Here is a 22,235-nt window from a genome sequence, read left to right as displayed (position 1 = left end):
CAATATTAAAAACTGATTCCTTCACTAATTAGTTAGAATACTGTCATCACCAATGCATTTATATTTGACTGCATCTTTCCACAATAACATTGGAAGATGCTTGTACCTTCAGAGACCAACTTATGAGGTCAGAACTGTTGATCTGCTGTTGCAAGGTTCAGGATTTTACAAAGAGGACTAGCTGCATCACTTTATCCCTCTCAAATTCATAAGGAAAGACATTTCAAAACACAACATGTTTCAATTCAGTTCAGTACTAAGCAATCCCATTGAATAAAATAAGTATTTCTAGTCAACATACAGTATTTCACGTACCAAAACATATTTACGCTATTGAGAAGGTGGGATAAATTAATCTGCCCTCAAACCAGATGTGTCCCTTATATCTTTATTCTGCCTGGTTTAATTACACACTTTTTTTTAAATGTAAGATACTTGGCTAGAACAAAGTGAAAATTAAAGCTGTGCTGTAAGAGTTCAGTCATGAAAGACACCTACCTTGTGAAGGAATGTCTGAAGAACAGTTTTCCCCACTACCTGCTCTACATACATCTGAATACAGGAACTCCCCAGTCATGGTATCACCAGCTTCTGTATGGTCTACAAAAATGCAAGTTGTGGCATCAAAAAAGGTCATTTAACATTGCTTCAGTTTTTACGTAACTGATTCACAGGTGTTAACACACACTGTAATATGAACGGAGTCTGCACTAAGTAACATGCGTATATTCCTGGGAAAGATTTTTCCACTGATATTTGAAGGTTAGAGGCCAATTAAACTCTTGCATCTAGTTATTTAACAATGTTTAAATGAAGGACAAAATAAAATGCTTTCCATTTCTGTGCACTAGGACCCAACACCATACAATTATTGTACACAGCACTCAGCCCCAAAGTTCATGAAGTAGTTGAAATTGATACACTACGTTGTATACACTATGTTCAGATGACATGGTTTCAACGTGCCTCAAAAACTTGCATTCATCATGCAGTGCAAGTTTATCAGGTGTTAAAGATAATCAGATGTCCCTGGCACTGAGATCAACTGTGTGGAAAAGTTGAAGCAAAGTGTCATTTGGTTCTTGACCTCTAGTTTGGTAAATGGTAGAAATTAATCTCTGGTAGCAAGATGACCAAGCAAAGCTTTTCTGAACAGTTTAAGATTTGGAGAAAAAAAATGAAATGCCTGGTTAATAAGGTTATCTGCTGTTCTTTCTGTACTCCTCAATCACTAAGCTGACTGTTTAATGGAAAGCAGCATTTTACTTGCAATGACCAAAAAAACCCAACAACTTGCTATTGAGCCTAAAAAAGCAACTATTTGGTGGCTGTTAATATTCTGAATGCAAACTGAGGAAAAGTATAAAGCTTGAGCTCACAGGAGCACCTCCACACTCCCTTTTATTTGTATTTATTTTGTTATTGATGTTTCTACTTTGATTGTTGTAGAATTAAACCCACCATTAAAAGCAAAAATAACTGCCCAAATCCCACAAGTTAACCTGCAGGCTCTCCCAGCATTTGCAACCAGCAACCTCTCCAGTTAAAGCCTGAGAGAACGAGTGGGCTTTTGCCAAAACACATTTAGGCTCTGCCTAACCAAGGCAGGATGTAAACTTCACAGATGGAGGGATATGACAGTCGAGATAATCCAATTCAGCTAAATACAGCTTCTGCCCTGCCTCTAGTATGCTTGCAAATAAGTCAGGGCTGAAGCTACCTTTAGCTGAATTGGATTATCTCGACTGTCATATCACGCACTGTAAGAAATCTCTAATGTATGCAAAAAGGAAAGTTTAAACACTGTCTCCATTTTTGAGTAGGGACGGGGGTCTTGGCGTTAGTTTACACAACATTAGAAGCGCCATTTGCATCAGTCAATTTCTCGTTTGGAAAGCATGTTTTACCGGAATTACATTTGTACTCAACCCTATCAGGTGTCAAGTACCCCCTGCAAGCTGTGCAGGGCGCGAGGCACCTCACAGGATCAAGCCCTTTATGCTTTTGAACCTTGCACAGTTAAAATGTCCCATACCAACCTGGCAATAACGTTTCATTAGGCAGCTTATCTACTTCCAGGATAAAGTCATCTTTGAAGAACAGGTACCCCACTATCGAGAACAGGTAAACCAAGATAAGAGCAAGAACAGCAGTCAAGATGATGGAACGTCCATTGCGAGTGACACTTTTAATGACATTCAGCAAGGTCTCTTCTCTGTACACCAAGTCAAAAAGCTGGAAAAAAGGGGCAGGTCAAGCCGTTTCACAAGTTTACTGCTAACGAAACTGGTTGCATGTTACATTTTGGGGCAAGGCAGAGTAGGACGTAAATAATCTAATTCCAATGTTTTAAGGTTCGCCCTTTGTTAAGCAGATAGTTAATTTAGAATTCTGGAGCATCACCTAATAACTAAATGGAATAGCACAACCACCCAACTGATTTTACATTACCCCTTCCCGATATACCTCCCCCCCCCACCAACTCCCTTGAAGTAACCATCTAATTGATGATGTGTTAAGGATTAGAGGAGTTGGAGGTCAGAAGACTTTGGTGGTAATCCTGACTGTGCTAGTGACTTGTACAAAGGTACCTGGCCTCTTTGTACCTCTTTCCTCTGCTGCAAAATGGGGATACTTCTATTTCAGTGACCACAAAGGTGTGCTAAGCAGCTATGTGGATTAATTTAGTAAAATGCTAAGGGATCTTTGACTGGTTAAGTGCTATCAACTTACCAAGCATTCTTGTACTGTACTGAGTATTTAGCACACTAGATAACGTGCGCTCTCTTTTCTCAAACATTATCTCTGCTTCACATTCTCTCTTTTCAGCACCAAACTGAAAAGTATAACCTACTTCAGAAGTTAAAGTTGGCAGGTCTCTTTAAACTTCAATTAAAAAAAATAAAGAAAGATGACATGCTTAAAATAAGGGGTTTTTTTGGAAAAGGTGGATTTGTGGTGGTGGGTTAATCTTTTCTGGGTTTTGTCTTTGTTCCCTTTTCGACATAAATACTTCCTTCACTTCCCATTCTTCTAAATCTATCCTATCGCCAACTTGATATGGATCAGTCAGTTATCAAATGATGGGACAAAATAAATGTTAAAATATGAGATGGCAAAAAAACCTAACTCCAGCTCCCACTCTCCACCCGCTTACCCTATGCATATCCCTTTAAAGAACTCTGAATAGAGGTCATATGAGGTCTGCAGGAAGCTATTGCCCCTTTCTTATATTTCCTTGTCATCAGATTGCAGATTTGTATGCTAGAAGAGTAAACGGTCATACATCGATGACACATTTGTGGCAGTAAAACTGCATTTCCCAATTTTTCCATAATGGAATAAAGGAAACAATTGAAAACAGATACACAATGATGTAGCAAGCAGCAACTAAGTAGAGGGTTGCTTAGAAATTGACACCCACCTGCTATAGACATACTTTTTCATGACACACTTTGAATAGTATTGCGTCATGCATTGTAGGTTCCGCACCTAATGGGAAGGCTTAGGAAAGGGATCTTGGTCACTCTCCCAAGGCCTGGAATCATGGTCAGAGATTAAAAAAAAAAAAAAGGCTCCCAAATATTCTAAGCACCCAAACTCACTGTAAGTCACTGGTACAGCTTCTGACATTGGGGAAGCATCACTTGCCTTTCAGAACAATCTGCCTCTCATTCCTGCCAGGATTTCTCCTGAAGTAACTACCATTTACGTGCTATCTGTGCCAGATTTTGTAGCGAGTTTTCTGATCTGGGTAGTGTCCACTGGTGACTTAGCTGAGACTTGGATACTTCACCTGGTATCAATGTTACTTTAAGGATATTTTAAGCCAATTTATTATCGAATCTTAAAACCAGAGACAAATTATATAGTCTAGGCAAGCTAAGAAATGGCACAAAGGAATCTGCTTTTATCCTTCCCCCAATACCTTAGCTGTCTGGGAATGGGGTCTGAAATGGGGAAATTCTTGTAAATTAGTCCTCTTTGCAATTGTACACATTCATAAATCCCACATTTTAATTACAACAAAGCAATGTGTAATGCTTGTGTATGGTACTGGAGTAGAAGAAATTACAAGTCTTCCATTTATCTATGAGGTAAGGAGACCAGGAGTAGCACAGGGGCAGAGCAAGTCCCCCCCAGTAAACTCTCAAGCTAAAACAGCATGAGTTTTGGCTCCTGACAAGGACTACACCTCTACCCCGATATAACGCGGTAAAGCAGCGCTCCGGGGATGGGGGGGGGGGGTGGACTGCGTTCTCGGGTGCAGCAAAGCAAGTTCAATATAACGCGGTTTCACCTATAACGCGGTAAGATTTTTTGGCTCCCGAGGACAGCGTTATATTGGGGTAGAGGTGTAACACTAAAAAACGACCCCACCAAGGACAGCAGCCACACTGGAAGTGGAGAACCTAGGTTCTATTTTTGGGTAGATTGTACAGTGACACATTTATGTCTTTTGGATATTACTGTGATGATGGCTTTAAAAAAAAAAACAGACAGCGTTTCAAAAGAGAAGATGAATACCTACCAACAAACTATAGAAAAATTCATGTACGAAGAGCCCCATAGCACAAATAAGAAGGTATAGCAGATGATAAAGGAATTCCACGTCCAGGATCATTGCCTTGTATCCTCTAGTGAATGTGCCACAGTTACCCACAAAACTCATCAAGAAAATTATTTTATTACAAACCTAAAGAGATAATTACAGTCAAGGTTAGCTATAGTGTGCAACACATGCCTGACAATTGCAGACTCTAAGTCAGTAGCAATTCAGCAACGTCTTTCGATCAACAACTGCAATAAGGACTTGTAGAATGTTTGAGCAATTTATACATTTGGGTCAGACTCTGCCCTCAGTTACGTCTATTTATGCAGCCCAATCTAAACTGACCCAAGAGCAAAAACCGGCCCTTATAAAAGGGACGTACAAAATCTTTTCAATTGTGACTGAATACGTCTACATATTTGAGATTGCAAAAACCAATCACTCAGTTGGAAGAGATAAGACTTTTTAAAAAAAAATAGTGTAAAACTAACTTTTCACTCAAAATGCATCGGCCTCAAACAAATAGCTCCTTGGAACAGAGGCACTTAAATTTCTGAGACATCCCCAGTAATGTGTTAATAAGAAAATAAATACAGGTTCCCATCACCCAGCTATTTTTAGATTGTGTAGCAGGACACAAAAATGCCAATATCAATGGTTCCTCAACCACAAGTGGAGCTGTTAATCATTACCACAGCAAATAATAATGATACGACTGACTAGCATATTGGCATATATGTGGCACTGAGAACATATTTAGATAACAAGACGTGTAATTCAATTGTCTACTGTAAGGTAATTCTATAATATATACACAAAAAGACATCCAGGAGATACGACCTTTGCACAGCTCCTATTGGCTTAGTCAAAGAGAAGCTTCCATTTGGCTCACTTGGTAGACCCCTTCTGCCTGCAGACCACAAACGTTTGAATTTGAGTCTTACTGAAGTTCTTTCTGGTGGCTGAACTTGCACGTTTGCTCTGCAGCAAACTGCTCAATGTCCTACTTTTGACTGGCAGATAAGCTACAAGCATTTGGGACACCTATTGTTTGATACATCTTACAAACTCCCACCTTCCGTAGCTCAGCGACTGAAGAAGAGAAGCATTTGAGCAAACAACTCAAAGTACTGTAGGGTCACCGAGATTTCTTAACGTTTCTAGCTGAGCTCGGAGCTGTCACTAGACTGTGACAAAGCAGGGAGACACATTGGAGCTCTTAAACTTCCAACTGAAGCACAGCACAGCAAATCTATTTTTAAAGAAAAGCCCCAATCTAACTAGGGAATTACTTTTTACACCAATTACTCTACAATGTTCTCGATTGAGTATTTAGAGTCTGATATTTTCATGAGTGGTTAAGAAATTCTTATGTAAAATGCAAGAGAATTTAAATGAAAACCTACATGATACTTACATTGAATGCACCGAGAAGAAATAAAGTAGGCTGCAAACCTACTGAAAATATTAGTCGCAATATCGTAGAAGCTATTAAAGCTCGGATACCATGCGGCTTAGGAAGAGCTATAACTATGGCCAAAGATATCAGCATAGCTGTCCAGAGTAAGCCCGACAAGTGGGGCTCCAGTGTACCTAGGATGGAAAAAATAAAAGAAGATTCAATATTCCTAACTACCAAATATAACAAAGCCAAGATTAGCCAGATAAATGCCATTTTAATGTTATTACTGTGCAATATCACTAACCCACCTGTTCAGCCATTACAGATTGATAAGTGGTGAAGCTGAGTAACAACATCCTGGGTACATTTTAATTAAGTATATTACTTGAACACATAAAGCATTGTGTGTCAAGCATCATCATTAAAGGGAGTCTTCATTTTGTTGTGCGTTACTTAGACACATTATCATTTGAAAACATAGAAGACCGATTTTCTAATGCACTCAGTAGCTTCCCTGAATGGGAGGGTGAAGAGTGACCACATAAGTACCCTGGGCCTAACCTTCCTATCATACCCATCTATTACACTTTTTTAAAAAAATAAACTGAAAGCTTTACCAGTTTTTGCCATTTCCTGGTATTTTTAGTTCTCTTTGGAGAGTCCCATGCGCCTGGCTGGTTATATAACATCAGCCAGCCTGGCTAAATACACTTCAGTTAAAGAGCCATAAAAAACCCAGCCTACAACACTAGCAAACTGTGGGGCTACTTCAAACATGAACAAGCATGCCTTTCATGACAAAGGCCACATATAAAAAGAGTTGCATGTTTCCAAACCATTTGTATCTCAGCAGGAACCAGATCACAGGGAGAGATTCCCTAAATTTTGTAGCATTCTGCAGCTCCTGTGCCAGAACAGAGGGGACTGTTCCATCTCAGTAAGCATGTCAACACATGCACAATGAAGGCTTTTTCAAACAAGACTGGGAGGGGAGAGAAGGAGAGTTATGCTCTTCCATGTACGAAGAACAACCGTATACTTTCCGTCTGAACTACTTATTTTAGATTAATGAAAAACAACAGAAGAATGAACAAAAGCCATGTCCCCCAGAGACGGCACAGTGTGTTCAGAAACTTTGGACAAAAGGGCTGCCACGGCAGAGCCCTAACGAACAAAGGTGCAATGCTCAAAACAGAGGCATCAGATTTGAAAGTGACATATGCCACAGGGAGGGAAAAGCAGAGAGAAGGTACAAAAGACCATTTAGGAAGTGAATATACTCGGCATCGGAATTCCAGGGAGAGGGGAGAATGCACTTTTAAAGGATCTAGCCACTTGTTTAAGTGTTGATATTCTGACAGTTATAATAAAATCTAAAACATTAATATATTCTCTCTCTTCAGTTTCAGCCATTCACAGCAGGCCTGCAAATCTAGCTAGAATTAAAGACACCTTCAAGGTTGCCTGCAGTACCTGCTTTTGAAAAGCCACACCACAGGTTGCTCATCAGCATTAGAATAAGTGGAATGGAATGCTGTTATTAAAGGGAACTTTTAAGACTGCCCCAGCAGCATATTCTGCTGCCTTCTCAAAGTGGGAGGTGTGGGAATAGAAAAGAGATTAGAGTTCAGGTCACAAACTCATTCCTCGCTGCCGGGGACAGTAGGGGGCTGGGAGCATAGTGGAAGTAATGTTTTAGCCCCTGGAAAACAGAGTTCCAGTTGGGAATGACCAATCTGTGGCCAAAGCTGAATCTCAGTGAAGACATGTACGCTCCTAATCAGAAGAGGTGTGTCAGAAGTCTGTTGCACATCTGCTGGCAGAAAGACATGTCTGTTTTCAGAAGTGCTATGCACCTGCAGAGATCAATGGAAGATTCTCGGCATCTTGGAAACCCCAGACACTTATTTAGAAGCCTAAATATGGATTTAGGTACCTAATTGTAGGCATTCAAGTTTGCAAATTTTGGTGTTCCACACTGTGGTAAATCTCACAGTATTATGCACTTAGCAGCTCAGAGTCCAGCTGGCCTGAACCATGTAGAGACACCATAAGAATGGCCATACAAGGTTGAAACAATGGTCCATCTAGCCCAGTATCCTGTCTCTGTGCCAGATGCTTCAGAGGGAACAAACAGAATAGGGCAACTTCGAATGAACCATCCCCTGTCATTCAATTCTAGCTTCTGGCAGTTGGAGGTTTAGGGACTGTGACAAAGTTCCTCCTCTACCTTGGTGAGTCTTGCGCTTATTGGTGGATTTGCTCGCCTTGGAGCTTCAAGAAAGCCCTCAGCTTGGCCGTTTTTCTGAACCCACAGTCCAGGTCGACGACTCCTGTGTCTGACCAGGAGTTGGAAAGTTTGAGAGGAACCCGGGCCCGCCCTCTACTCCGGGTTCCAGCCCAGGGCCCTGTGGCAGGCAGCTGTCTAGAGTGCCTCCTGGAACAGCTGTGCGACAGCTACAACTCCCTGGCCTCCTCCCAACACCTTCTTTATTCTCACCATAGGACCTTCCTCTTTTAAACCCAGGTACCCTGATTAGCCTGCGTTAATTGATTCTAACAGCTTCTTGATTGGCTGCAGGTGTTCTAATCAGCCTGTCTGTCTTAATTGTCTCCAGAAGGTTCCTGATTGTTCTGGAACCTTCCCTGTTACCTTACAAAGGGAAAAGGGACTTACTTAACCTGGGGCTAATATATCTTCCTTTTATTACTCTCCTGGAGCCATCTGGCCCGACCCTGTCACAGGACATTCAGAGCTTGAGGTTGCGTCCTTTATCATCTTGGCCAATAGCCATTGATTGATCTGTCCTCCATGAACTCATCTAATTCTTTTTTGAATCCAGTTGTACTTTTGGCCTTCACAACTTCCCATGGCAATAAGTACCACAGATTGACTGTGCAGTGTGTGAAGAAGTACTTCCTTATGTTTGTTTTAAACCTGCTGCCTATTAATTTCATCTGGTGATCCTTGGTTTTTGTGTTAGTGAAGGGGTAAATAACACTTCCCTAATCACTTTCTCCACACCATTCATGATTTTGTAGCCCTCTTAGTCATCTCTTTTCTTAACTGAACAGTCCTAGTCATTTTTAATCTGTCTTCATATGGAAGCTGTTCTGTACCCCTAATCAATTTTGTTGTCTTTCTCCGGACCTTTTCCAATTCTAATATATTTTTTTGAGATGAGGTGATAAGAACTGCATGCAGGATTCAAGTTGTTGGCGTACCATGGATTTATATAGCAGCATTATGATATTTTCTGTCTGATCTATCCCTTTCCTAATGGTTTCTTGCATTCTGTTAGCTTTTTCACTGCTGCTGCTCACTGAGCAGATGTTTTCAGGATGACTCCATGCTCCTTCTTAAGTAGTAACAGCTAATTTGGGAAAAATGAGAGTTTTCCCCTAAATGATCGATTTTGAAAGGCTTATTGCTGTTTAACTAATCAAGGGTTTAAAATGATTTTATATAAATAACAAAGCATTAGATGGTTCATGAGGTGTTGAGAATCTGCAAGATGAAGTCCCTAAAAGTTATAAGGCCAAAAAAATGGTTACCTATCTTTTCATAACAGTTCCTTCTTGCCGGCAACTCCAACAGAGGGGTAGGAGGGTGGGTAATGGAATGGACATGAGCTACACATCTCAAAGAACAGCAGCTACAAAAAGGTAGGTAACCGTTTTCCCTTCTTTGAGTGCGTGCTCATGTCGATTCCATTCTAGATGACTCACAAGCAGTATCCTTGAAGGTGGGCTCAGAGTTCACAGTCTAGCGGCTTATAACACTGCTCTAATGAAGCCAGGATCATCCCAGGCCTGCTGGGTAAGTGTGTAATGGGACGTGAACATTTGGACGGACAACCAGGTGGCCGCCCTACAGATATCCTGGATAGGCACTTGTGCTAGGAAAGCTGCTGAGGAGACTTGCGCTCTGGTTGAACGGGTGGTTACGACTGCCGGAGGTGGCACCTTTGCCTGATTGTAACAGCAGTGAACGCAGGCAGTGATTCAAGAAGAAATTATTTGAGTGGACACTGGACGACCTTTCATCCTGTTGGCCACCACGACAAGCAATTGTGTCAGCTTGCAGAATGGTTTGATCCTTTTAATGTAGAAAGCTAGCACCTTCCTGACATCTAGGGAATGCAAGCTATGCTCCTCCTCCAACTTTTGTGGCTTTGGAAAAAAGACAGGTAAGTAAATGTTGTGGCCCATATGAAACTGCGAGACCACATTGGGGAGGAAAGCCTGGTGTGGCTGCAGCCGGATCTCGTCTTTGTAGAAGACTTTATAGGGCAGTTCTGAGGTAAGCGCCCTCATCTCGGAGACCCAGCAGGTGGATGTTATCATAGCTAGGAGCGCGATGACCTTCCAGGACAGCAGAAGGAGAGAGCAGGAAGCCAGAGGCTCAAAGGGGAGTCCCGTGAGCCATGACAGCACAAGTTGCAGATCCATGGTGCAGGTAGAGGCACGCGACGCCCTTGAGGAACCAGGCAGTCATGTCCTGGGCGAAAACCGACCTACCCTCAGGTGACAGACAGAAGGTTTAAATAGTGGACAGATGAAAAGGACACGCATTGGAGCTTGAGATGCAGAAGGTAGTCCAGGATCAATTGCAGCGAGGCCCGCTCAGCCTGAATACCTTTATCTGAGGTCCAACAAGCAAAACGCTTCCATTTGGCCAGGTAGGTCACTCTGGTGGAGGGCTTTCTGCTGGTCCCAAAAGGACCTGCTGGAGGAGAGCATAACATTAAAGAGGTTGTCGGACTCCTCCACTAGCTCCTTGACCTCCAAGTTCGGTTTGGCAGCCAACCTCTTGAGCAGAGCCTGGTACTCCTTCAAGTCATGGGGGGGGGGGGGGGGGGGAGGGGGCTCCTCAGCAACTCCGGGGTGGGCACGTAGCCTGAGACACCACTTCTTCATCCGGAGATGACAAAGATGATTACACAGCAAGGGGAGGGGCGGTTTCCCTTTGCTCATCTGGGAACAGTTCCTTGGGCACTGGGGCCTGCTGTGTCACCCCCGCATTGGATTCGGCACCATGCTCCGACTCAGGTGCTGGCTGCGCTGGGGGCAGCTTGTCCGATGCGGCCTGGGAGGAACCGGGGGAGTACAGGACCAGCATAACAGGTACACCCCACGGGTTCCAGTACTGCCACTGAGTGGGCCATTGCCCCTGCCTCCATGCTACTGCCACAGGAGCCATGCTGGTCTCGCAGGCCTGTGGTGATTCGGATTTTCTAGATGAGAGCTGAACTCCCCTTCAGGCTCGGACCATTGCCTTTCTGGTGACCAGGGCGGAGCTGAATCTGTTGGCTGACCCTCGTCAGCGACTGGTAAGGAGGGGGCTAGGACCAGCACCTGCCTGAAGAGCGATACTTGGGAGCCAGAGACCAGTGCCGTGACTGGTAACGATCCCGCAACAGGAGGGAATCGATGCCTGGGAGAACGCCTCGGTGATGGTGATCTGTGCCGTGGTGAACTCTGGCAGTGATACCACGGGTACGGGGATCGGCGTCATGACTCAGGTGTCCCATGCATTGCAGGCAGAGACCTTGGCGTCAGGTACATGAGTCTTCTAACTGGGGACCAAGGCTGTGGTGCTGGGATCTGAGGCCACGGTGATGGGGACCAACACCTGTGATCCAGAGATGCTCTGCTGCATTAGGGGGCGGTCCCATAACCGGTTTGCCCAGAGATGCTGGGGCCTTGGCTGGGTCCGTTGCCTGGCTTGACGTCTGCGGTGCCAGTTGGTCTGCTTGCTCTTTGGCCACTCGGCCTGCTTGAGGCACAGATGACCCTAGTAGGGGCCGGGATCCCTTGCCATTCCCAGGAGTCGGAGGTGGGTCCCTGGCTGGAATAGGAGTTCCAACCACAGCGGTACCCCTCAGCAACTCTGGGGTGGGCACGTAGCCTGAGACAGGTCCTTTGCCTGAAGTCCCTGTTTTCTGCGGTGCCGGTAGGCCTGTCAACTTCGACCTCTTCTTAAGTACCAGGGAGGGGGAACGGTGCTGGGAGAGTTCTGGTGCTGGGACTGCGCTGCGCACGAATGCCAAGGTACCAGGTGTGGAGTCCGATCAAGAGGGCTCTGAGATAGGATGAAGAGCAGCCTCCATGAGGAGGACTCTCAAGCAGATATCCTGCTCCTTCTGAGTTTGAGGGCAAAAGTTTTTGCAGATCCTGCACTTATCCTTTCTGTGGGACTCCCCCAAACACTTGAAATAGCTCCCGTGCTCACTAATGGGCATCAGCCGGCTGCACGATGAACATGACAAAGCCTGGGGAATGGGGCATGCTTCGCTCCGAGGCAAAGTCCCAGCTGTGATTAACTCCTAAACAACTACTCTGAGGGCATGGCTGCACTTGCAGATGTAGAGCACTTTGAGTTAAACCAGCCTTCGCAGAGCGCAGTAGGGAAAGCACGACAGTCTGTTCACACTGACCGCTTCAAGCGCACGGTCGTGGCCACATTTGCAGCACTTGCAGCGGCATTGGGCGCAGTGCATTACGGGCAGCTATCCCAGCATGCAAGTGACTGCAACATGCTTTTCAAATGGGGGTGGTGGTGGAGTGTGACAGGGAGTGTGTTGTGTGTATGTGGGGGGAGAGACAGTAGGTTTTTAGGGGGCTGAGAGAATGTCAGCATGCTGTCTTGTAAGTTCAGACAGCAGCAGGCCCCCCTTGTCCCCCCACCTCTCTCTCTCTCACACACACAGCATTCCACACTAATGGTTGCTTTGTCTCAGAACAGATAAGCAGCCCGCAGTCAGAAACGGAGCTTTCAAAGGGCATATCCGCATTCCTACAGTGATTCAAAAACAATGACAAGAGTGGCCACTTGACTTAAGGGGATTATGGGACATCTCCGGAGGCTGATCAGAGTGCAATAATGCAACACCTCATTTACACTGACGCTGTGGTGCTCCAGCGGGGGCGCAGCAAACGTTATTCCACTCGCCGAGGTGCAGTACCAGCAGAGCTGTAGCTGCAGAGTCAGAGCGCTCTATGTGCCTTGCCAGTGTGGGCGGGTAGTGAGCTAGTGCCAACTAGGGGGGGCGCTTTTCTTGACCTGCTGCTCACAAACCGGGTAGAATTAGTGGGGGAAGCAAAAGTGGATGGGAATCTGGGAGGCAGTGACCATGAGTTGGTTGAGTTCAGGATCCTGACGCAGGGAAGAAAGGTAAGCAGCAGGATACGGACCCTGGACTTCAGGAAAGCAGACTTCGACTCCCTCAGGGAACGGATGGGTAGGATCCCCTGGGGGACTAACTTGAAGGGGAAAGGAGTCCAGGAGAGCTGGCTGTATTTCAAGGAATCCCTGTTGAGGTTACAGGAACAAACCATCCCGATGAGTCGAAAGAATAGTAAATATGGCAGGCGACCAGCTTGGCTTAATGGTGAAATCCTAGCGGATCTTAAACATAAAAAAGAAGCTTACAAGAAGTGGAAGGTTGGACATATGACCAGGGAAGAGTATAAAAATATTGCTCAGGCATGTAGGAATGAAATCAGGAGGGCCAAATCGCACCTGGAGCTGCAGCTAGCCAGAGATGTCAAGAGTAACAAGAAGGGTTTCTTCAGGTATGTTGGCAACAAGAAGAAAGCCAAGGAAAGTGTGGGCCCCTTAGTGAATGAGGGAGGCAACCTAGTGACAGAGGATGTGGAAAAAGCTAATGTACTCAATGCTTTTTTTGCCTCTGTTTTCACTAACAAGGTCAGCTCCCAAACTGCTGCGCTGGGCATCGCAAAATGGGGAAGAGATGGCCAGCCCTCTGTGGAGATAGAGGTGGTTAGGGACTATTTAGAAAAGCTGGACGTGCACAAGTCCATGGGGCCGGACGAGTTGCATCCGAGAGTGCTGAAGGAATTGGCGGCTGTGATTGCAGAGCCATTGGCCATTATCTTTGAAAACTCGTGGCGAACGGGGGAAGTCCCGGATGACTGGAAAAAGGCTAATGTAGTGCCAATCTTTAAAAAAGGGAAGAAGGAGGATCCTGGGAACTACAGGCCAGTCAGCCTCACCTCAGTCCCTGGAAAGATCATGGAGCAGGTCCTCAAAGAATCAATCCTGAAGCACTTGCATGAGAGGAAAGTGATCAGGAACAGCCAGCATGGATTCACCAAGGGAAGGTCATGCCTGACTAATCTAATCGCCTTTTATGAGGAGATTACTGGTTCTGTGGATGAAGGGAAAGCAGTGGATGTATTGTTTCTTGACTTTAGCAAAGCTTTTGACACGGACTCCCACAGTATTCTTGTCAGCAAGTTAAGGAAGTATGGGCTGGAAGAATGCACTATAAGGTGGGTAGAAAGCTGGCTAGATTGTCGGGCTCAACGGGTAGTTATCAATGGCTCCATGTCTAGTTGGCAGCCGGTATCAAGTGGAGTGCCCCAAGGGTCGGTCCTGGGGCCGGTTTTGTTCAATATCTTCATAAATGATCTGGAGGATGGTGTGGATTGCACTCTCAGCAAATTTGCGGATGATACTAAACTGGGAGGAGTGGTAGATACGCTGGAGGGGAGGGATAGGATACAGAAGGACCTAGACAAATTGGAGGATTGGGCCAAAAGAAATCTGATGAGGTTCAATAAGGATAACTGCAGGGTCCTGCACTTAGGACGGAAGAACCCAATGCACAGCTACAGACTAGGGACCGAATGGCTAGGCAGCAGTTCTGCGGAAAAGGACCTAGGGGTGACAGTGGATGAGAAGCTGGACATGAGTCAGCAGTGTGCCCTTGTTGCCAAGAAGGCCAATGGCATTTTGGGATGTATAAGTAGGGGCATAGCGAGCAGATCGAGGGACGTGATCGTTCCCCTCTATTCGACATTGGTGAGGCCTCATCTGGAGTACTGTGTCCAGTTTTGGGCCCCACACTTCAAGAAGGATGTGGATAAATTGGAGAGAGTCCAGCGAAGGGCAACAAAAATGATTAGGGGTCTAGAACACATGACTTATGAGGAGAGGCTGAGGGAGCTGGGATTGTTTAGCCTGCAGAAGAGAAGAATGAGGGGGGATTTGATAGCTGCTTTCAACTACCTGAAAGGGGGTTCCAAAGAGGATGGCTCTAGACTGTTCTCAATGGTAGCAGATGACAGAACGAGGAGTAATGGTCTCAAGTTGCAGTGGGGGAGGTTTAGATTGGATATTAGGAAAAACTTTTTCACTAAGAGGGTGGTGAAACACTGGAATGCGTTACCTAGGGAGGTGGTAGAATCTCCTTCCTTAGAGGTTTTTAAGGTCAGGCTTGACAAAGCCCTGGCTGGGATGATTTAACTGGGAATTGGTCCTGCTTCGAGCAGGGGGTTGGACTAGATGACCTTCTGGGGTCCCTTCCAACCCTTATATTCTATGATTCTATGATTCTAGTGCATCTGGGGCTCCTTTACTGCGCTGTAACTCGCAAGCGTAGCCAAGTCCTAACACTTAACTTAAAGGTCTAACTAAGTACCTATCAACTAACAAAGGAGGCAGAACAATGGACTGTAAGAACTACTAATGCTGTTGCAATGCAAGAAAAGGCGCTCTGACCAACCATCACGGGCCGTAAGAAGGAACTGAGAGGGCGTAAGGTCAGCATCACCTAACATACCAACGCATGAGCGAGGCACTCAAGAGAGCGCTACAGCCAACCCTCCAGATACTGCTAAGGCAAAAATGTCCGAGGACTGTGCATGTGGGCGCACACACGCCTAGAATGGAATCAACATGAGCAAGCACTTGAAGAAGAATGATTATTTCTTTTCCCATCTTACTCAGAACACTGAGGTCCTTTCCATTAGACTCAAAAGGTGTAACTCATAATCCCACATAAACTGTTTATTAGACATTATGCTAACAGCCATAAAAATCTGACTTAAAATTTTACTTCTGATCTTTGAAACTAGACATAGAAATTTGGGGACTGTTTGCTTGCACTTACTAAATCTTTCCAACCACCGGTGAGACCAGTACCCAGATAATTGCACATTTTACTGTATCTTGTGGCAGAAGAGAAAATTCCTGCAGAAACAAGAATCCTACACATTCCAGAATTTAATCCAGCTCCACCCTCCCAAACAACCCTCTCACCAGAATGTCAGAGATCTTGGTCTAACATGAGACATACTGTCTCAACGCCCTCATTGGAAAAGACGGACATCGTTTTAGATCCCCATTTAACTTATCTGCGCTGATCTGCCTCTACGCCACTGCTCCTGTAGCTCAGCATCAAATACTAAATTGATAAATTAAGGCCCTCTTAAATTCACCTTGTTCCTTTACTATTTTTGTGGCATTCTTTCTGGTGGCTTTCATTTCACACGTAGGGCTCACTGGATTTTGGGCTTTAGTTGGGCTATGGTTGAGATGTTGAAGCTTTGAAACATGCAACCCACCACACCACCAGTAGGAGATCTGAGGAGTGGCAAGCTGGATTAGAAAGGAGAGAGTATGTATCTGCCTGTTACCTAGATGCATTTCATATGTACATTATGCCTTGGATATTGCAGCAGGGCCAGTGTCAGAATGATGAAAGAAAGGGAAGCAGAAGTTTGCTCATCAATCACCCTCTCCTGGATGAGGTTTTATTTCTGGGGTTCTGTAGGGTGAGGTGAACGATAAGTGTGGTAAAAGCCTCTAGGTGCACATTTCTTCCATACAGTTTTACAAGCAGCAAACTCTACATATAAAATATAAACACCCAGCGTGGCACCTTCAGTTTCCCCATAGCTTCCAGTTGTGTGTTCTGGCTAACATGATCCCATGTGTGTCTTCCCCTTGGGGAGTAACCCACTCCTCTAAGGTGTTGAGCCCAAGTATGGTCAGCTGAATCCAATTAAGCCCCAGCTAGAAGTATCTCCCTGAACTGGCTCTGAACCCTAGCTAGAAATGATCACCCCAAGCATAGGTCACTGTTTGATTCAGCAGGGACTACACAATCCCATCAAGATCTGCATACCTCATCACTAGTTTCTTCTATAGCAGTGATCTTAAGGACAACTTTTAAAAGTTCTGTGAAGTGGGCTGAATGACAGGTTGTTGCAGACTAAAGTAGCATGGTTGGCAAGCTCTTCCTCAATCCTCTGGGCAACTTCTCGACTACAGTATGTTGAAGAGGATGGGGCAAAAAAATGGCATACAGAAGTCCTAAGCTCTAGTTCTGGGTCTTCCACTGTCATATTATATGGTATTGGGCAATTCACTTCTCTGTGCCTTACTTTCCCCACCTGTAAAAATGGGGATAATGTTGATCGCCCACCTTTGTACAGTACTGAGAGCTACTGCAGGGCTATTTTGAAAGAACTTTATTAAGATGTGAGCTAAAGGAAAGTAAAAAATAAATGCTCTTCATATTGTTTAGCAAAATACACAGTTATGAAATAAAACTTGAAAGCAGCACAGTCACATAATTATTGCGGATTTCTTTCTTGGGTAATTTTTCCACTTAGACAGAAATTAGACCCAATATTTTGCTAGCAAACATTTCCGAAGTAGTTTGTATTAAATAGAAAACACTGCAATTCAATCCTGCTCCAACCCCCACCATCTTCCCCTTGCAAGCATTATTTAAAGCAATATTAATGGAGCAATAAAATTGTACAAGAGAAAAAAAAACTATCAGAATTTTAACAAGTCCTCCCACCCCCCAAAAGCCAATTTCTACCCTCATTTACACCCAAGTATTCTCACTGAAGTTAACAGGATTACACAGGTGTAAGTAAGGGAAGAATTTGATGCATTGCATCTAATCTGTTCACTTTTTTTTTAAATGTCTCAAATATTAGTACCTCCTCGGACTCCTTTGAATGGATAGAAAAATGCTACAAGTAGGTTCATAAGGACCGCAAGGTTAAATGAAATACTGCTCCAGAAGGACATGTTGCGAGAGCACCAGTACAATACAGGTTGAGCTGCAAAGGAAGAGAAAAAAGTGAGTCTTTCAAAGACATCCAAGGCTTGTGGAAAGACACTATACCTCCATCAACGCCCTATTTATTTACACTTTGCAGACTTTACACTTTACAAGAGCAACTGCAGTAAAAACCACACTTGTTCTGAAGTTTATTTGATTGGCCTTTCAGACAAAGGACCAAATGTTAAAACAGACACTAGCTTTCGGAATACAAATTATTTTAGCAGCAGCATGAGAATGACTTCAAAGAACAGGTTGTCTCCCAAGAAATCTCTGTGCACACAGAAAATAGTTAAGTTTTCCCCCATTATAATTTGCACTCAGTAGATCCAAAACCCTCGAGGTGATTAGGAGAGTGAAAGTTGGTATGCGTTAGCAAGGGTGAGAAGATTCTGGCTGCATCACTCTTTGCTGTGCAGTTCTACCTGCTATCATTGACAGGCTTGTCTACACTAGACTTTCTATTCTTAAATATTCCCCTCCATTGCAGCAAGCTGGGTAGCAACTGTAAGATTGCCTGTATAGACTGGCTGTTGGCGTTTTAGTCACTGTGTAATCTAGCTCTGAATTAATGTGCAAAATATAGGATGTCCACATTACAGTAAGACAAAAAATTTAGCCAAGATGTTAAATACTTAAAACAGCTTCATAGTATGCCAGTAATAACACCTTGGTACCCCATAAACATGAGACAGCAGCCAATTGGGCTTCTAATTTAGTACACTACTGTAAGCCAAGGATGCAAACGCTTTCTCCCAGAAATGTAGCTACATAGTACAATGCTGGTAACTCAACAGCTGCACCTTTTAAAACTCTTATTTAAGAATGTGTACAAAACACTAAAAACAACTCCCGCCCCCCTCCCCCAAAAAACCCCCCAACAACCTCAATCCTAATTATAATAATCTCTACAGCCAGAATTAAGAAGCACAGATCAGAGCTAAAGGATTCATTTTCTGAAATGGTCATGGACCAGTTAAGATGAAAAAGAGAGCACTCCGAGAAGCTATCTTACAGTAAACCCAGCGGTGAGCTGGAGCTGGTTCCCACCGGTTGTTAAATTTACAAGCTCTTTTAGAACCGGTGGTTCCGCGAGGGACAACCAGTTCTAAAAGGGCTTCTAAATTTAACTGGCCAAAAGTGGTGCCTTGGGCGCCGACTCCACAGATGGTCCAGGGCTGGAGTACCCAAGGGGAAATTTGGAAAATCTGGAGCACCCACCGGCAGCTCCCCGCCCCGCCCCACCCCCCAGCTTCAGCTCACCTCCGCTTTGCCTCCTCCCCTGAACGCACCGCCCCGCCCTGCTTCTTCGCCTCCGCCCCCCCGCTTCCTGCGAATCAGCTGTTCGCGCGGGAATCCGGGGCAGGCTGAGAAGCAGGCCGCAGCTTCCCGCTCAGGCCCTGGGAGGCAGAGGTGAGCTGGGGTGGGGGGGCGCAAGGAGGGCCGCCCACGCCGCAGCAGGTAACCCGAGGGGGGGCGCACAGGGGAACCACTCCTCGCCCCAGCGCACCTCCGCCACACTCGGCCTGAGTGTGAGGCCGCTGCCTGCTTCACAGCCCTCCCAGGCTTCCCACTGAACAGCTGATTCACGGGAAGCCGTGGGGGGAGGCGGAGAAGCAGGGCGGAGCGGTGCGTTCAGGGGCGGATGTGGAGGGGAGGAGAGCTGCCAGTGGGCACTCTGCACCCACCAAATTTTCCCCTGGAGCACCCACGAAGTCGGTGTCTAAGGCGCTACTTTTGATGTGATCAGTGGGGGGAGCGGCTGCTCTCCCCCAGCTACGCTCTCCCGCCCCAAGGAGCCAGAGGGACCTGCCGGATGCTTCCTGGGAGCTGCTCCAGGTATGCACCTCTGGGACTCCCCACCTCACCCCCCGGCAGGTCCCTCTGGCTCTTAGGGGTGGGGTGGGCACTCACGGTGGCCCACGAGACCCTCCTGCCTGGTTCTGGGGGCAGTCAGGAGACAGGGATGGATGCGGCAGGGGTCCTGGGGCTGGGCATCAAGGAACACGGGAGGGTTAGATGGGGCAAGAGTCCCGGGGGGCGGGGGTGGGCAACGACCCCCTCGTGGGGTGAGGAGGGAACCAGTTGTTAAGATTTTGGCAGCTCATCACTGAGTAAAACCATCTGCATCAAATTAAAATCCCCTGGAATTTAACTACTGCAGGCATACTGCATGATGGTGGGTGCTCTGCAGAAGTCGGTAGTTCTTGCAATCTAAGAAAGATACTCTCATTAAAGGGAAGCATATCAAGCATCCTCCTGCCAAAAAGGAAAAGTACATACATAGAGATGTCATGGTGCAGTGAAAGGAAAGGAGCTCACAGCAAAGTTGAGGGAAAAGACTTTAAAAAAGCATAATTCATGAGTTACATATGAGGATAAATTAATGAATGCAAAGCCCCAGAGTCTCACAACATCTCTCTCTCCCTGAGCCCTAACAAATCATTCTCCTTCTTAACAGGTATTCTCAACGTTATTAAGAGGCTAAATATGAGTAAAAAAATTATATAATGCCTCATTATACATTGAACTGAAATGCACATAAAAGGCAAACGTGTTGATGAGCCAAATGCTAAGGAATGGCAAATACTAAGGTATGCAGTCATCATAAAAATACCAAACTTCATTGCATCTAAACCTAGACACATGCAAGACCTCACTGAAATTATATGCATCAACGCTTTGGGCATATGATGCATTGTTCTCCATATTCTTTTTTGTTTTTAATATGGCTTGAAACTGAAGGCATTTGTGACCAGCTGGAAACCTGTTTGTGCGGAATTAAATTCAGTACAGAGGGTCCACACAGAGCCACAAACACTACCTTGCACCTGCATTCAGAATGTGGCACAGGCTCTCTGCCCTGTGGAGAATCTCACCCTGGTTTCGGTAGGCTTGCCTGAGTGTTTACTGAATCTAGCATGGGAGACTTGCAAATATGCTAGTAACTTGCTACCTGACCATAGGGAGAAAATAGATGCTTTGCCATCAATGATTTTGAAATCTATTGCAAAACTGAATGTACTACAAGCTAATGTCCTGTAGTACCAGCTCATATTGGGACACATCTTACTATTCCAGAAAGAGTAGAACACTGAGCAGTGCCTACCTTCCCTGGACCACACCAGCATACCTACAACTAAGGTGTATATGCAATTCTAAAAGATCAGAAGGCAGATCTAAGTCTCTCAGGCCATGTCTACACTTACTGGGATCGACGCTGCTGTGATCGATGTAGTGGGGGTTGAAAATTGACCACACAGTGCTCTCTGGTCGACTCCAGTACTCCACCAGAACGAGAGGAGTAAGGTAAGACGATGGGAGAGCATCTCCCGTCGACGCAGCACGGTGTAGATACTGCAGTAAGTTGACCTAAGCTACCTTATTCACATAGCTGGAGTAGTGTAATTTAGGTCGACTTACCCAGTAGTGTAGACAAGGCCTCAGAAGCCTGGAATTACAATTTTAATGAAACTCTTTAGTTGGAAACCTAGAGTTAGTTTCCACCAGACAAGAAACAAAACACAACCAACTTTATTTGAATGATTATGTCAATAAATATAGTTGACCACTTCCCCAAAATGTTTCATAGCATGCATTGCTAACTATATTATTACACAAGATTCTGATTCTATCAAAAATATAATGCTATTGTTAATGTTGAAATAGCTAGCCACTCCATTCAGTATTCACCAGACAGGTCAAATATACTTCAGGGGAGCTGCATAAGTTTTAGATTGTATCTGATCCACACATAACTTTCCTGCTTTAAAGTAATAGGATTATAGTTTATTTTTATCTATTAGAAAAATCACTTTTCTAAGTTTATCCCAGCAGCTGGAGCCATATATTCAGTTTTCATTAGTCCTTTAGGGCTTAAGATGCTCAACTTCCCTTGACTCCATTGGGAGCTCTGCACATAAGTCTGAAGGCAAGTTCTGGCTGTTAATGTCAAGAGAAAGTCTTGCAAAGCAATTGTTGTCACATTAGTTTAACTGGCTTGGGTGTCTCTGGAGTTGTACAACTTATACTACAAACAATTTCACTGTCTATGCTTACTATAGGAAATGTAGAATTGCATAGGCAGTGGAATTGTTTCATATTTCATTTAGAAGGGCACTCTGGGGCATTCTAAGCAAGTGCATTAATAACTAGAGTCCAGGAGGGCAACATTTGCCAACAGATACCACAGTTATTCCCAGCACATAGATAGGAAATAACCGCATTCTCTGACACTGACAAAGTGTCATTGTTGGCAAATGCTGACTTTTTAATGGTGACAACTGTACAAGAGCCTCAGACAGAAATGCAGGTTTGTTTTAGATAATCCAAATAGAAATATTAGTTTAGAATTTTAAAATATTGAGGCAGAAAACACAGATTATGTTCT

At 44.8% G+C, this 22,235-nt stretch overlaps 1 protein-coding gene across 9 annotated transcripts in view; it reads right to left on the bottom strand.

Annotated features, from left to right (window-relative positions):
* The window catches only part of ITPR1 (inositol 1,4,5-trisphosphate receptor type 1), a 251,501-nt gene that overhangs the window by 25,823 nt on the left and 203,443 nt on the right, over positions 1-22,235 (bottom strand). For 8 of the 9 annotated variants that reach the window (XM_048856975.2, XM_048856974.2, XM_075130276.1 and 5 more), the window contains 5 exons: positions 17,721-17,843; positions 5,970-6,145; positions 4,532-4,696; positions 2,040-2,235; positions 499-600 (listed from right to left, as the gene is read on the bottom strand). In XM_048856975.2, the coding sequence (XP_048712932.1) occupies positions 499-600; positions 2,040-2,235; positions 4,532-4,696; positions 5,970-6,145; positions 17,721-17,843 (762 nt within the window). Of the gene's footprint in view, positions 1-498; positions 601-2,039; positions 2,236-4,531; positions 4,697-5,969; positions 6,146-17,720; positions 17,844-22,235 lie in introns of those variants that run through there. The other variant, XM_075130279.1, reaches the window with a different exon arrangement.

This window comes from Caretta caretta, chromosome 7 (assembly GCF_965140235.1).
Source record: "Caretta caretta isolate rCarCar2 chromosome 7, rCarCar1.hap1, whole genome shotgun sequence".
Classification (NCBI taxonomy): Eukaryota; Metazoa; Chordata; order Testudines; family Cheloniidae; genus Caretta; species Caretta caretta.
This window is presented reverse-complemented; position numbering and strand designations above follow the sequence as displayed.